This window comes from Rhinatrema bivittatum, chromosome 12, assembly GCF_901001135.1.
Source record: "Rhinatrema bivittatum chromosome 12, aRhiBiv1.1, whole genome shotgun sequence".
Lineage (NCBI taxonomy): Eukaryota > Metazoa > Chordata > Amphibia > Gymnophiona > Rhinatrematidae > Rhinatrema > Rhinatrema bivittatum.
Genome location: NC_042626.1, coordinates 72,352,147 through 72,364,366, shown reverse-complemented (window position 1 = coordinate 72,364,366; position 12,220 = coordinate 72,352,147). Strand labels below are relative to the sequence as shown.

Here is a 12,220-nt window from a genome sequence, read left to right as displayed (position 1 = left end):
CTGTAGCTTTACTAAACCCCAGCTGGTCCTGGCGAGCAAGCGATGCTGTGTGGGATCCTGGGAATCTGCTGGGATTTGATAACCTGACCTTCAGGCCGGCTCCTGCTGGCTGACTCCTCGGTCACGGGTTGACGATGATGTATCCAGTCTCGTGACTTTTCCTGTCTTGCAGCCCCTGCTCCCCCACCGCCAATGGTACGAAATGGTGGCCGAGACGCCCCTCCCCCGCCTCCACCGTACCGAATGCTTGGGTCCTCCGATGCCTCAAGCAGAGGGAAACCCCCACTACCCCCATCCAGGACACCAGCAGGGCCTCCACCTCCCCCGCCACCTATAAGGAACGGACATAGAGATCCCGTCTCTGCAGTCAGATCTTTCTTAGGTGAGTACTAAAACCAGTGAGGGCCCAGGAAGCGACAGGCCGAAGGTGTCTGTCTGAAATGAGTTAGCATTGCATGTTGGTTATGTTTTCTTTCATGGGGCCATTGCTGTATTAACTCTTCTGTCTTGCACTCCTTTAAACATGAGCCCCCCCATCCCCCATGCATGAAAGCATTAACAGAGAATTGAAATAAACTTGTTTACAGCTCCCTCTAAGTAGGAAGGAGGCGCCCTGAGCCGGCAGGCCTCGCGATTAGCTGAAAGAGCCAGTTCCTTTTCTTAGAGGTGGAAGTGCAGCCACCACCCGGGTGATCAATAAGGCTCCTCCCTGTCTCTCTCCGCGCTGCCCTGTGGTGCCTCTGCTGTGCCAGGCCAGAAGTGGGCGACTGCTGCTATCTGTGGCAGTCTGCTCTGTTTGTGGATATATGTTTGAACCTCAATAAACTTTCAATGTCAAAAAAAGAAGTGGCGACCGACCTGAAGCAGCAGCGTGAGAACGGGCAGTGCACGAAGCCAGCAAGGAAACCGTGTGTAATGCTTGCTGCTTTTCTCCTTCCTAAATGTAAGCAATGTTATAGTTTTCTTTCCTTTTTGTTTTGTGTTTTTTTTTTTAGATGATTTTGAGTCAAAATATTCCTTCCATTCAGTTGAGGATTTTCCAGCCCCAGAGGAATACAAACCTTTTCAGAAAATTTACCCTAGCAAAACTAACAGAGGTGAGCCCTGGGGTGGTGCGCTGCGCCGCTGTTGTGGCAGACTTTAGTGAAATCAAACCTTTTCAGAAAATGTACCCTAGCAAAACTAAGGTGAGCCCTGGCTTGATGTGGCTGTCTTGTGGCACACTTGAGTGGCTTTCTCCATAATGGGAATGCGCATTACCAACCCCCTCAGGGCAGGGCGAGAAGAGGGTTTGAACAGAAGCACAGCACAGCAACTCGGGCGGGGGGATAAGAAGGGCTACAGTTACTTAATGAAGCACAGTCCCAAAGGCAAGAAGGATCAAGACAGCACCTGAGACAGTTAAGCACAAAGAGGTTTTATATCCTCTCTTAAATCAGCCTGTTTTCTCTTGATGCAGTATGGGAGAGCTTGCAGTATCACTCCCCATGGCATGGCTGCGTGTGTTTGTGAGGGTGTACTGCTGCTACCCATGCTGCACCTGTTCTGTGCTGAGCTTATGTGTGTGTGTATGGGGGGGGGTCTGCACAGTCACTTCCGTGCCATGCCTGTTCTGTGCAGTGTGTGTGTGTAGCTTGTGCTGTGCCTGTTCTGTATGTGTGTGTGTGTGTGTGTGTGTGTGGGAAACTTGTACTGCTGCTACCCATGCTGCACCTGCTCTGTGCTGAGTTTGTGTGTGTGTGTATTGGGGGGGGGGGAGTCTGCACAGTCACTTCCGTGCCATGCCTGTTCTGTGCAGTATGTGTGTGTGTGTAGCTTGTGCTGTGTGTGTGTGTGTGAGGAAACTTGTACTGCTGCTACCCATGCTGTACCTGCTCTGTGCTGAGTTTGTGTGTATGGGGGGGTGGGGGTCTGCACAGTCACTTCCGTGCCATGCCTGTTCTGTGCAGTGTGTGTAGCTTGTGCCACGCCTGTTCTGTGCAGTGTGTGTGTAGCTTGTGCTGTGCCTGTTCTGTATGTGTGTGTGTATGGGGGGGTGGGGGGTCTGCACAGTCACTTCCGTGCCATGCCTGTTCTGTGCAGTGTGTGTGTAGCTTGTGCCATGCCTGTTCTGTGCAGTGTGTGTAGCTTGTGCCGTGCCTGTTCTGTGTGTGTGTGGGAGGCGTGTGGAGGTTTGCATTACATTGCCACCTGCTTTGCAATGCTGTTAAGTGGAAGGTGACTGTTCTCAGGGTAAATGGAGGACTGAGGTGATTGGTTAGCATTACTGGGAACTTCTCACCTGTGCCAGAAATTAATTTCACAAAAACATATTTTTGTTTTATATGAGGAAAAAGCTTTGTGCAGTGCCTTCAACACCCTGTGTTCACATTTTAGGTACACGTGGGGTGCCACCTTTACCTCCCATCCCCAGGTGAAGGCTGCCGCTTCCGAGCCCTGTGGTTCCCTGACAGAAAATGGACCTTTTCCTTTCTGGCCCTCTTGTCCCTCAGTGACCTGCATGAGATGTTCCCATGATGTCAGCAGTCCAAACCCCCACCCCAGCAGATTCCTGACCGCTCACCTCCATCACTGCGTTTCAGCTGAGGACCTCCGTGCTTCCGCTTTGCTGGGGGAGGATTCCTCTCCTCTCTGCACAGGGACAGGATCTCACACTTTGAGACACGGAGAGAGACTTTCTGAAAGACGAGTGCCGCTGAACAAGCCGAGCAGGTTGGGGCCCCTGCTTGTAGGTCACCGTGGGTCCCAGGGTCTCTTGCTCTGTGGCAGCGGGGGAGGCAGTGGATGTTACTTGGAAGGGGAAGCATTTTTGAAAAGAGATTTGTTTTGGTAGTTAGGATTTGAGTCAGCAAAGCTGGGTTTACCATGATTACAGGTTTAAAACGACCGAACGCCTTTTGATGTAAAATGCTAACTGGTTTAAACAAAGAGCACTATTCAAAAGCAAAGGAGAAAATGGCAGCCAGATTTTGGAGCAAGCGAAGGTGGAAGCGAGGCCAGTGAAAGGTAAGAGCGGTGCTCCATTCTCATTGGGCCTGTGAGCACAGAGAGGAGAGGACCCTTTGCACCAACCTGATGGGATGGGGGGGGAGAAGACCTCGGTATCCATGGCTTCCTGCTGGTTGCACGCGGGGTGTAACGTGTACTGTAGGGTGGGGGGTGTCCAGTTGCACATCGTGGGGAGCCTAGCAAGAGGGATCCTGGTCCTGGCAGCTGCTTCTGTCCAGGGACACTGAAAACCAATCCTGATGCTGTTCTGGTGTTGGAGATCAGCAGATGTGGGGCCTTTTCAGTCCCGTTGATGAAATAGTTTGCTTTTCTTTCCCCTCTACCTGTGTAGAGGGGTAACGGTAGGGGCATGGGGGACTGGCTTGGTGACATCTGTATGATGCGTGGGTCGGAGGACAGTCATGGACATCCCAGTGAGTAAAGAACAGGCCTGTACGCTGTCAGATTATTTTAATGCTGAATTACTGCTCTCCCTGGAAAGTGATTGTAATAGGATAAAGAATGTTTTTACATCTCTGGTCCCCTGAAAATAGAGTTCCTTATGGCATTAGACTCTGGGGGTCACGCTGGTGTAGGTAACTTTCAGCAAAATTTGTAATGGAGAGATGCGGTCTCGTGTTTGTAATGAAAGGGGCAGAGAAGCAAACCTAGTTCTAGTCTTTGTGGAGAATGGACTGCCTTCTATGTGGTTCGACGCATTGTTAATATTTTTCAGACTTTGTCACCCACTCCCTTCCAGCAGAGTCTCTCTGGTGCTGTGTGAATGCCGTTGCAAGCAGACACGCACTGGCGAGAGCTCTGTATTCATTTTACCAGCGACTACCTGTCACCTTCAGGGCAGGCAGCTGAAACAGCATCCCATATCAGATAACTAAGCATCGTGTCAGTGTCTGCTCCAGTGTCATGCTTGGTACCCGATGAATTATTGTATGTACATGTACTCTTTAAGTAACAGAAAAATATGGTAATCCTTGTTGGTGACTGTTTTCTATGTTGTACAAAGTTTGTAATATAGGGGTAAGGTGGAGTAGATAGAAAAGATCCAGGCATTCTTGCTCTCCGTCAGACACGTTTCTTTTTCTTATCCTGCCCGTATTGTCCTCTTTCCCTAGCAGGTGGTGCGGGTTAGGGGAGGAGGGTCTTAGGGAGAGTCTGCCAGCTCAGTCCATTGGCTGGTCAAGTGACCTGCGCTGTGCGTTTTATTGAGTTGGCTTAGATTGGACTGAAACAAAATCCCCAGCGTCTCTCTTAAACCCGCTTCCTTGAAATGGTTTCGACTCAGAATACAGGCCTGGCATAGCAGTGCCCAGCAAGAAGTGGCTTACCCAACTGGTTCCCCCCTACCCCAGTACCCTCAAATTGAGGGTGAGTTTGGGAGAAATTTGGATCGTGTGTTTCTTTTTAAAACCTGTGCCTTTCTTAGCTTGTTTTCTTTTGTGAAATATCTGTTCAGTAGAAATAAACTTATGATGCTTTGGTATTAAACACTATATGTTAGAGAGATGATAGCCAGAAAGAAGGATGGGAGATGTATAGATCCCTTCCTGTATATCACGTCACTGGTTATTAGCTAAATTCCTTGTAGTGATGGTGCGGTTCTCGGATGCATTCAGATAAGAGAGAAATAAAAAAAAAAGTGAATTGATCCTATCCTCGTGTCTTACATCAAGTGAAAATCAAGGTAATAGCTAAAAAGGTTACTCTGTGAGGGAGGAATTAGTGGTGTTTTGTTCTACCTGGAGGTAAAAGGGGTAGTGCTGCCTAGATGCGATGGCAGCACTGTCCATCAGCACATGGAGCACACAAGCTCTGCGAAAAGCCATCCATCCTGTTAGCAGAAAACAGGAAGGCTGCGGCCTTGTAGGATGTTTCCTGAAATCAGAGAGGCCTAGGAATTAGCAGCTCACCATGAGGGTGGCAGGAGCAGCTAGGCAAAGGGGAGAATATAACATTTCCAGAAAGACAGGAAAACTGCATCAGCGGTTTCTGGGCCAAATGCACTGGTGATGGTCAATTTGTGTAAGTCTATGTTTATTTTATTTTATTTTTTGTATTTAGCCTTGCTCATGTCTGAATATTCTCAACATTTTGCCTTTATAAAGCTTTGAAACTTCCAGCAGGTTTTTGGTGCTGTGGAAAGTTTGCACTCCAGGGAAGCCTCTCAGGGACCGCTGGAACTCTGCTGGCAGCCGGAAATTCAGGGGGGGCCCCAAGTGGTTTTCTTTGGGGAGGCAGTGTCCCTTTGTGTGGAAGAGAAGAGGGTAGGTGGCTTTGTGGTTTTAGCGTGCATTGGATCTCATCCTTTTAATGGTCTTGTCCTTGGAGATGCTGAAGAGGTCGCCTCCGAAATAAACGAGTTGGCAGGTGCATCAAAATCTCCTTTCTGCTCTAGAAAGAATGAGTGACACATGAAAGCAAAGCTGGGGAAATACACACATTCTGGAGTAATCTGGAGCCTGCCATTCCTGAACCTCCACAGCTAATAGCGTTCTTTACAAATAAAAGAAAACCTGCTAATTCCAGGGATGGCTGGTACCCTCTTTCCCAGGGATGAACTGATACGAACATTTGAGTGGACTTTGACTGTTTATGATAAAGGAGGGCAGAGAAGGGCCCAGTCAAATATGGCCCACCTAAGAACCATCGTGAAATGTTAAAAGTTGCATCTTGTTAGGGTTTTTAAGAGGTGGGAGCTGTAGCGAGTACTGTGAAATTCTGGGTGTTGGTCTTTAACTTGTCGAGCTTCCTTGTGGAAGGATGGGTGGGGAGATTACCCATCACCACATTCCCCGCTTAGTCTTGAATCGTTGAACCTGGGACCCAGGATGTGGGGGGGTTCATAGGATACAACTGCCAAGCCAGAAGCTCAATAGGAAAGGTGGTGGTCGTCTTTCTGGAGTAATGTCCTGCCTCTCTACCACGTGTTCTCCTTGTGCCTTTCCTGGTGTCCATGGTGTGTCTGTACTTCATCTTGCTTTCAAAAATCAAAAAATAAAATACATGTATGTGTAGCTGTTTTTCCATCCTCGTATTTACTGTTTGCTTTCCCTACCTTGGATCTTTGCTGCTGGAAGTGGAGGGACTGTGTTTGTTCTCTGTCTCTCTGAGGGGTTACTTGATAATTAAAGAATTCAAGAATACTTAAAATCGAATTGTGTAAATTAACCAAAACTGACCAATTCTAATTTTTTTTTTTTTTTGTGAAATCTGCATGGAGCTGGATTTTTATAACTTATTGTATGTACTTTTGTTACATTTTGATTATGAAGTAGAGAGTCCATCTTTGAAAGTTTGTTTCTCCCTTGTAGGGTGTATTATTCAGACTTTAGTCTAATCCTTTTGTACTTTTCTGTGTTCCCCCATTCCTTCTATGCAATTCTTGAATTAAACCTAACTATAAAATAAAGCATGATTATAATTTTGGAATTGTGTTTAGCATGAGGTAGATTTTAGGAGGAAGTTAATCCAGCAGTGTAACCATTTTAAGAAAATTAACAGCTTAGGGCCACTGGTGGCTTCCACCTTCCACTCTAGCTGCAGTGGAGAACAGGAAGTAAATCCAAAAAGGAATATCTGAAGCTGTTGATCACTGAGGTTCAGATATTCAGAGGGAGAGCCATGTTAGTCTGGTGTAGCAAAAAAGGCACGAGGGAGGTGGCACCTTATCTTAACCAGTTTCTTTCAAGGACGGAGTCCCCCTGCCTCGTGTCATGCCTTTTTTTTTTTTTTTTTTTAAATCTAGTTTCCCTGTACGTACCTGGATCAGTCCAGACAGTGGGTTATGTCCCCAATCCAGCAGATGGAGTCAGCACAAGCTTTGAGGGGGCGTATCCATATATACAACTACCCCCTCTGCAGGAGTTCAGTATCTTCTGACTCCAGCAGATGCGAGTAGGGGAATCAGGCTTCCCCTCCTTTTCCTTTTTCTTCACTTTCTTGCTTGATTATGGCTGCTTGTTGTCTTTTTCTGTGGATCAAGTTTGTATCAAGTTTGTATTAAGTTTAAAAAAAAAAAAGAGTTCTTTCAACTTCTGGGGAGTGGCTTATCTTCCTTGTCTCTTCTCTGCGGCCTTGCTGTTTATTTCTCGTTGCAGCCAGGGGTAAGTTTGTTTTGCCTTTGTAGTTTTTTCCTTCACAGCTCAGCCCCCGGTGCCCGCGAAAGCCGGTGGAGCCGGCCTCTTCGCTCTTTACTCCCTCACCCGCGGCCATTTTACAGCTCCTCATGGGCTGCTGAGCCATTTAGGGAAAGATGTCTGGGGCGGGTCGTGTGGCCGGGAAGGCCCCCCCGCGGCACCCTCCTCTATTTTCGGACAGCGGGCAATGCGGGCCGACCGGGCCCCCCCGCAGCGGCGCTTTTGTGCACGTGGCCCCCCCCGTGGCTTTTTCTTTTCTCCTACAGCGATCCCGATGCCGCGGCTATCCCGCTGTGCGGCCTGCGGAGACCCGGGGTCCCGGATTTCCCGGGAGGGCATCTGTGCACGATGCCTTCCCGGGGGGAAAGGTACCTCACAGTCCCTGACTGATTTCTCTTTTTTGCCCGGGCGGCGCGGGCCGGCCACTCCGCCATTTTTGGCGGGAACGGCGGCCATTTTACATTCTGAGCGCCCTGAGGCGCAGGCCACGAGGGGGAACGGATCCCTGGAGGCCACGAGGGAGAACGGATCCCTGGAGGACTCTACCAGCGGGGGTGTTCCCCCGATTTTGGTGCAGGAACCAAGCACCCAGGGCCAGGGAGCAGGAACCACGCCGCCCCCGAAGCGCACCCGAGCAGGCCGGGGTTCTCTCCGGAGTTTATCCTGCTCATGCATACCGCTTATCTGCAGGGGCTGGAACCACCTGTGGGACCCCCCCCTCCTAAGATCCCTCGGATGTCGCCCTCGACGCCGGCCCCCCCCCGACCCTCCGGGAGTGGGGGCCTCCCGCCTTCCTACCCGGGTCCGATCCACGCCCGCGGCAGTGGGGGCGGTGCCAGACCCGGCGGGACATGGACTTGACCTCCCGGACGGGGGACAAGGGGACGGCACGCAGGAGGGGATGATCCGTGTACCCTACGCCTCTTCCAGAGGGAAGAGCTGGACGACCTCATCCCGCAGATCATCCAAGAATTAGATTTGGACCCGCCACCAGACCCGCCTGCCCCAGTAGCTCCCGCTGTCGTCACTTCTTCAAGGAAGGGAGATCCTGTCCTGGCGGCACTCCGGCCGAGGGCTCGGGCTTTTCCCATTCATGACTCGTTTTTACAACTTCTCACCAGGGAATGGGACACCCCAGAGGCCTCCCTGAAGAGCAGCCGGGCTATGGAAAAGCTGTACCCGCTCCCCGAAGATTTTCTGGACCTCATCAAGGTCCCAAAGGTGGACTCCGCAGTGTCGGCGGTCATGAAGAGGACGACTATCCCAGTGACGGGAGGTGCGGCGTTGCGGGGCACACAGGATCGTAAGTTTGAAGTTTTCCTTAAGCGGGTTTTTCGAGGTCTCCGCTCTGGGTATGCGGGCGATGATGTGCAGTTCGCTTGCCCAGCGGGCTAGTCTTTTTTGGGTGCAACAACTCCTCACGTCTCAGAACCTGCCGTCCGATGAGGCTGCCCAGGCAGATCGGCTAGAAGCCGCAGTGGCGTATGGGGCGGACGCCTCGTACGACCTTTTTCGGGTCCTCGCAAGATCCATGGTTTCGGTAGTGGCAGCACGACGACTACTGTGGCTACGCAATTGGGCGGCTGATACGTCCTCTAAGTCGAGTCTGGGCTCTCTTCCCTTCAGGGGCAAGTTCCTCTTCGGGGAGGATTTGGACCAGATCATCAAGTCCCTGGGGGAGAACGCTGTTCATCGGCTGCCGGAGGATAGGTTTCGACCATCCAGAGCTTTTTCTTCTTCTCAGACCAGAGCCAGAGCGCAACGGCGCTACAGGGGATACAGACAGGCGGGCTCCCGGTCATCCGCCCCCAGGTCTCAGCCCTGGTCGCGCTCCTTTCGCGGGCGTTGGCCCGCACGCACTACTTCCGGAACCGGGAACCCCTATACCAAGTCTTCACAATGATGCCAGTCTCGCCCACTCCCCTGTCCCCAGGATTGGGGACCGACTAACGTATTTCTATGCGGAGTGGGCACGGATCACCTCGGACCAGTGGGTCCTGGATACCATAAAACACGGCTACGCATTGGAATTTGTCCGCCCTCCGCAGGGAAGGTTCATCTTTTCCCCCTGTGGCTCGGACCTCAAGAGAGGAGCGGTGCAGCTGACTCTGGACAGACTCTGGGAGATAGGCGCTATTGCGCCCGTGCCCTTCGGAGAGGTGGGCTCGGGCCACTATGCCATCTATTTCGTCGTACCAAAGAAGGACTGTTCCTTCCGGCCTATCCTAGACCTCAAGGAAGTCAACAAATCCCTTCAAGTCGTTCGGTTCCGCATGGAAACGCTCCGGTCAGTGATTGCGGCGGTGCATCGGGGGGAGTTCCTCGCCTCCCTGGACTTAACGGAGGCCTACCTGCACATTCCCATCCGCCCGGACCACCACCGTTTCCTTCGTTTCAAAATTCTGGACCAGTATTTTCAGTTCACGGCTCTCCCGTTCGGATTGGCGCCGGCGCCGCGCACCTTCACCAAGATCATGGTAGTCGTGGCGGCAGCTCTCCGGAAGGAGGGCATCCTGGTTCATCCTTATCTGGACGATTGGCTCCTCCGGGCGAAGTCATTCGATCATGGACGCTCAGCGGTGACTCGAGTAGTACGGTCTCTACATTCCCTGGGATGGGTAGTGAACTTCTCCAAGAGCTCCCTCATGCCCTCGCAACGCTTGGGTTTTTTTTTGGGGGGCGACCTTCGACACCCTACTGGGCAAAGTTTTTCTGCGCCAGGACAAAGCTCAATCCTTGCGGGATCACACACGACGGTTCTCTGCGTTACCAGAGCCCACCTCCTGGGAGTGATGGGGTCCACCATCGACCTTGTACCTTGGGCTTTCGCGCACATCAGGACCTTACAGTGGGCGCTCCTCTCCCGTTGGAAACCAGTATCGCAGGACTACCAGATGATTCTCCCGCTCCCGCAGAATGCCAGGGACAGTCTGGGCTGGTGGTTGGATCCGCCGAACCTGGCCCGTGGCGTGTCCCTCGATCTGCCAAATTGGGTGGTGGTGACCACCGATGCCAGTCTAGCAGGCTGGGGTGCAGTCTGCGATTGAAGCGCCACGCAGGGGACGTGGTCCACGGTGGAGGCGAAGTGGTCAATCAACCGTCTGGAAACCAGAGCGGTCCGGCTAGCTCTGCGACATTTCCTCCCGCTTCTTCGGAACCGGGAAGTCAGAATCCTATCGGACAACGCTACCACCGTGGCCTACATCAACCGATAAGGAGGCACGTGCAGCCCGCAGGTCGCGCTCGAGGCGGCACTGCTGATGCAATGGGCGGAGCGTCATCTCGTCCGGCTAGCGGCCTCGCACATCACCGGTGTGGACAACGTCCAGGCGGACTTCCTCAGTCGTCAACTGCTGGACCCCGGAGAGGGGTCTCTCTCCGACAAAGCGATGCAACTTCTCGTCCATCGGTGGGGGGCCCCCCACTTGGATCTGATGGCGTCCGTTCTCAACGCCAAGGCTCCACGCTTCTTCAGTCGCCGGAGAGAGCGCGGCGCGGAGGGAGTGGATGCCCTGGTCCTCCCGTGGCCGCCACATCTTCTGTCCTACGCTTTTCCACCATGGCCCCTGGTGGGCAGGATGCTCCGCAGAATAGAAAGCCATCAGGGGACCGTGGTTTTCGTCGCCCCAGAATGGCCCAGGCGACCCTGGTTTGCGGACCTGCTACAGCTGGTGATCGGGCCAATCAGGCTGGGGCACCTCCCCCAGCTCCTACATCAGGGCCCGGTATTTTTCGAGCAGGCAGAACTCTTCTGTCTTGCGGCCTGGCTTTTGAGAGGCGCCGCCTCCGGCGTCGGGGCTACCCGGAGGCGGTAGTATCCACGCTATTGCGGGCACGAAAGACATCGACGTCGGCGGCCTATGTTCGAGTCTGGAAGGTGTTCGAGCTGTGGTGTACCAGCCAGGCCACGAGACCCGCTAAGGCTTCTGTACCTCAGATCCTTCAGTTTCTACAGGCAGGGGTGGAAAAAGGGCTCGCCTATAATTCACTACGGGTTCAGGTGGCCGCCCTTGGTTCGCTGTTGAGCGATGGGGGCTCTCTTCTACAGTATCCTGACATTGCTCGTTTTCTCAAGGGTGTCAAGCATATGCGTCCTCCATTACGGGACCCTTGTCCCTCCTGGAGTCTTAACCTTGTGCTTCGCTCCCTGTCGGGACCACCGTTCGAGCCGCTACGCAGCGCAACGATAAAGGATCTCACTCTCAAGACTGTATTTCTTGTGGCCATCTGTTCCGCTCGACGCATCTCGGAGCTGCAGGCTCTGTCATGTAGAGAGCCCTATCTCCGTTTCGCCGACTCTGGAGTTTCGCTTCGCACCGTTCCCTCCTTCCTTCCGAAGGTGGTTTCTGCATTCCATGTGAACCAGACGGTGGAGTTGCCATCCTTCTCTTCCTCAGAGCCGAAGTCTCTCCGTCTCTTGAATGTCAAGCGCACTCTGCGCCTCTATCTGGAGGCTACAAATGAGTTCCGGACCTCTGACCATCTCTTCGTACTCTGGGCCGGTCCTAAGAAGGGGTCTCAGGCCTCGAAGACTACCATTGCCAGATGGCTGAAGGCCGGCATCGCTGCTTCCTACATTGAGGCGGGTCGGACTCCCCCACCCGGCATCGCCGCGCATTCTACACGTTTTCAGGCGGCGTCCTAGGCGGAGTCTCGCTCTGTATCCTCGCAGGAAATTTGTAGGGCAGCCACCTGGAAATCGTTACACACGTTCTCGAGGCACTATCGTCTGCACCTTGCCTCTTCGGTCTCTGGACACTTTGGCGAGCAGGTTCTCCGAGCAGGCCTCGCAGGACCCCACCCGATTTAGGGAAGCTTGGGTACATCCCACTGTCTGGACTGATCCAGGTACGTACAGGGAAAAGAAAATTATTACTTACCTGCTAATTTTCGTTCCTGTAGTACCATGGATCAGTCCAGACGCCCACCGCGTTTGGGTTCTTGATCCTGCTCAGCTCTGCGCTACTTCTTGCTCGCAGTGTTCTGTGTCTTCACAGTCGTTTCTTTTCGCTGTTTTTCACAGCTCCCTACAAGTTGGTAAGATGTTTGCGGTTTACTTGTTGCGGTTACAATTGTTT

The 12,220-nt window shown here is 52.6% G+C and overlaps 1 protein-coding gene across 5 annotated transcripts in view; it reads left to right on the top strand.

Moving 5' to 3' along the window:
* WIPF2 (WAS/WASL interacting protein family member 2) overlaps positions 1–6,435 on the top strand; it is a 35,067-nt gene extending 28,632 nt beyond the window's left edge. For 4 of the 5 annotated variants that reach the window (XM_029572407.1, XM_029572402.1, XM_029572404.1 and 1 more), the window contains 3 exons: positions 173–382; positions 996–1,187; positions 2,377–6,435. In XM_029572407.1, coding sequence (XP_029428267.1) covers positions 173–382; positions 996–1,144 — 359 coding nt within the window. In that variant the 3' untranslated portion in view covers positions 1,145–1,187; positions 2,377–6,435. The remainder of the gene's footprint in view (positions 1–172; positions 383–995; positions 1,188–2,376) is intronic. The other variant, XM_029572406.1, reaches the window with a different exon arrangement.
* Positions 6,436–12,220: the final 5,785 nt, after the last annotated feature.